General features: G+C 44.1%; 1 protein-coding gene across 1 annotated transcript; it reads right to left on the bottom strand.

The window, feature by feature from the left end:
• Nucleotides 1-390: 390 nt before the first annotated feature.
• Nucleotides 391-1,968, bottom strand: LOC106680971 (putative ankyrin repeat protein RF_0381). The gene has a single exon (XM_014421032.2). The coding sequence runs from the start codon at nt 1,966-1,968 to the stop codon at nt 391-393; it is 1,578 nt and encodes a 525-aa protein (XP_014276518.2).
• Nucleotides 1,969-2,232: the final 264 nt, after the last annotated feature.

Genomic DNA, 2,232 nt, shown 5'->3' with positions numbered 1-2,232 from the left:
CAATAAAACATTTTATTTATTTCTCAAAATATAATTTAATTTATAACGTTAAACATTACAAAATATTGTATATATTATTTATTTGGACAGCCCTGATGAAGCCCTGCAAAGTGGGGCGAAACGTTGGAAAATAAATAGTTGTAAACTATTTTTGTTTCACTATTGACCGCAACCCTGACCATCTCCCTATATTACAAAATATTATGTTCAAATGTAACATGTCGTAAATATCTTTCTCATTTTGAAGATATTTATTTTTAACAAGTTGATAAAACATTATAAAACTGCTTCTATATTAAACTAAAAACAAACTATCACAATGATAAGGCAGGATAAAGTCCTGCTGTGTCCTGAACCCACTGTCACAGATGAGGACCAGGCTGCAGGATATCACTGGACCCCGCCCCACGCCCTCAGGCAGGCTGCTACTGCTGTTTGCTCATTATCATTAGCGTACCATAAGGCAGTGTATCCACAATTATCCTTAGCATTGATATTGGCCCCGCGGTCGAGGAGCAGCTGCACCAGGTCCAAGTGGCCATAGCAAGATGCTCCTTTTAGCGGTGTCCAGCCACACATATCCTTAGCATTGATATCGGCCCCGCGGTCGAGGAGCAGCTGCACCAGGTCCAAGTGGCCACCCAAAGATGCTGCCATTAGCGGTGTCCAGCCATAATTAGACTTAGTATTGATATCGGCCCCGCGGTCGAGGAGCAGCTGCACCAGGTCCAAGTGGCCACGGCTAGATGCTGCTATTAGCGGTATGCAGCCATTACTATCCTTAGCATTGATATCGGCCCCGCGGTCCAGCAGTAAGGTGGCCACAGCGGTGTGACCTCCTTCTGCTGCTCTATGTAAGGCAGTCGTCCTCTGCCCCTGATCTTCCATATCCACCGCCGCTCCGGCATCAAGCAGCAGCCTCATGGCCTCCACGTGTCCACTGGCGGCCACACTATTCAACATCCTATAGCCATTGCGGTCCCTCTCAGCCAGGTCGGCCCCATTCTCTACTAGCACCTGCAGAACGGCTGGCTTATTATTTAAGGCTGCGACCAAACAAGGACTGTTCCCTTTATTATCCAGCTCATTCATCCTGGCTCCAGCTCTTAGCAGAGTGGCCACGGCCCCAGTGTGGCCTCCTTTAGCGGCGTAGTGAAGTGCTGTCCTACCTAGTTTATCCTTCAGTTTCGGATCGGCACCATTATGCAACAAGAATGTCGCTATATCCTCTTTAGAATGGTTTAAAGCTTCCATCAACGCAGAGTTCCCCCAATTATCCTGTATGTCGATAGCAGCTCCCTCTTGGTGTAGTGTCCTCACCAGCTGAAGGGATCCTTGGGCTGATGCCAGATGCAGTGCTGTTTCACCCTTTCCCGTTCTCTCGTTCACATCTAAGCCCATCCCGATAAGAGTTTTTAAAACAGATGGATTAGAAGCAAGGTGTAAAGGGGAGAGTCCATTTTTATTTTTGATATTTCTTGGCAGTCTCGTTTCTTTTATAATGTTTAACATTTCACTGTTTCCAGACCGAGCGACAATATGAATTATGGAATCACCATCTTTGGTACCGACATTCGTTCCAACTTTTATCAAAAAATTAAACCATTCAACATTCTGTGACTCCACGGCCATCTCAAGAATACTTTGGCCTCCCTCTGGCAGTATTGTAACATCTGCTCCTTTCTCCAGCAACATTCTCACCCCATTGACATTACCGGCCCTTACAGCTTGAAATAACGGGGTTTCGTGTAAGTGATTCTTTTTGTTCACGTCCATTCCTTTCTCCAGCAGGACCTCTAGTACTCCGTTTTGGCCTCCAGCTGCAGCGATATGCAGGTAGGTGTCTCCTCCAAGGAGAAGCTTATCAATTCTTGCACCAGCCGATAACATAGCTTTTAATGAAAGGACGGAATTATTTTTGACAGCCTCTTCTAACGGGGTTACGTTGTCAGAGTTCAGGACTTCCATGTCAATAATGTCTCCGGGACTATTGTTGACCACTGCTACTTCAAGAGACTTGGATAATTGTTGGGGTCCTTCCTAAAACAAAAAACAAAGAAGTTGAAAAAAATTATTAATTAAAATCAAACTGACGTGGCTCTACATCAGGAAATGACAATGCTATCGATTTTAAGAGATCAAATCGATTTATTTCAACTTTTATAATTTCAATTATATTGGGGTCCTTTTATATATTTTAGAAGATGCTGAAAACGAAAATGCTATCGATTT

This window comes from Halyomorpha halys, unplaced genomic scaffold (assembly GCF_000696795.3).
Source record: "Halyomorpha halys isolate HHAL.00 unplaced genomic scaffold, Hhal_1.1 Scaffold302.1, whole genome shotgun sequence".
Taxonomy (NCBI): Eukaryota; Metazoa; Arthropoda; class Insecta; order Hemiptera; family Pentatomidae; genus Halyomorpha; species Halyomorpha halys.
Note: the sequence above shows the minus strand (reverse complement) of the source record. Positions and strands in the feature narration are given on the sequence as shown.

What these genes read in the sequence shown, in the direction of transcription:
- LOC106680971 (XM_014421032.2), bottom strand. Translation starts at nt 1,968, where the DNA reads ATGGAAGTCCTGAACTCTGACAACGTAACCCCGTTAGAAGAGGCTGTC.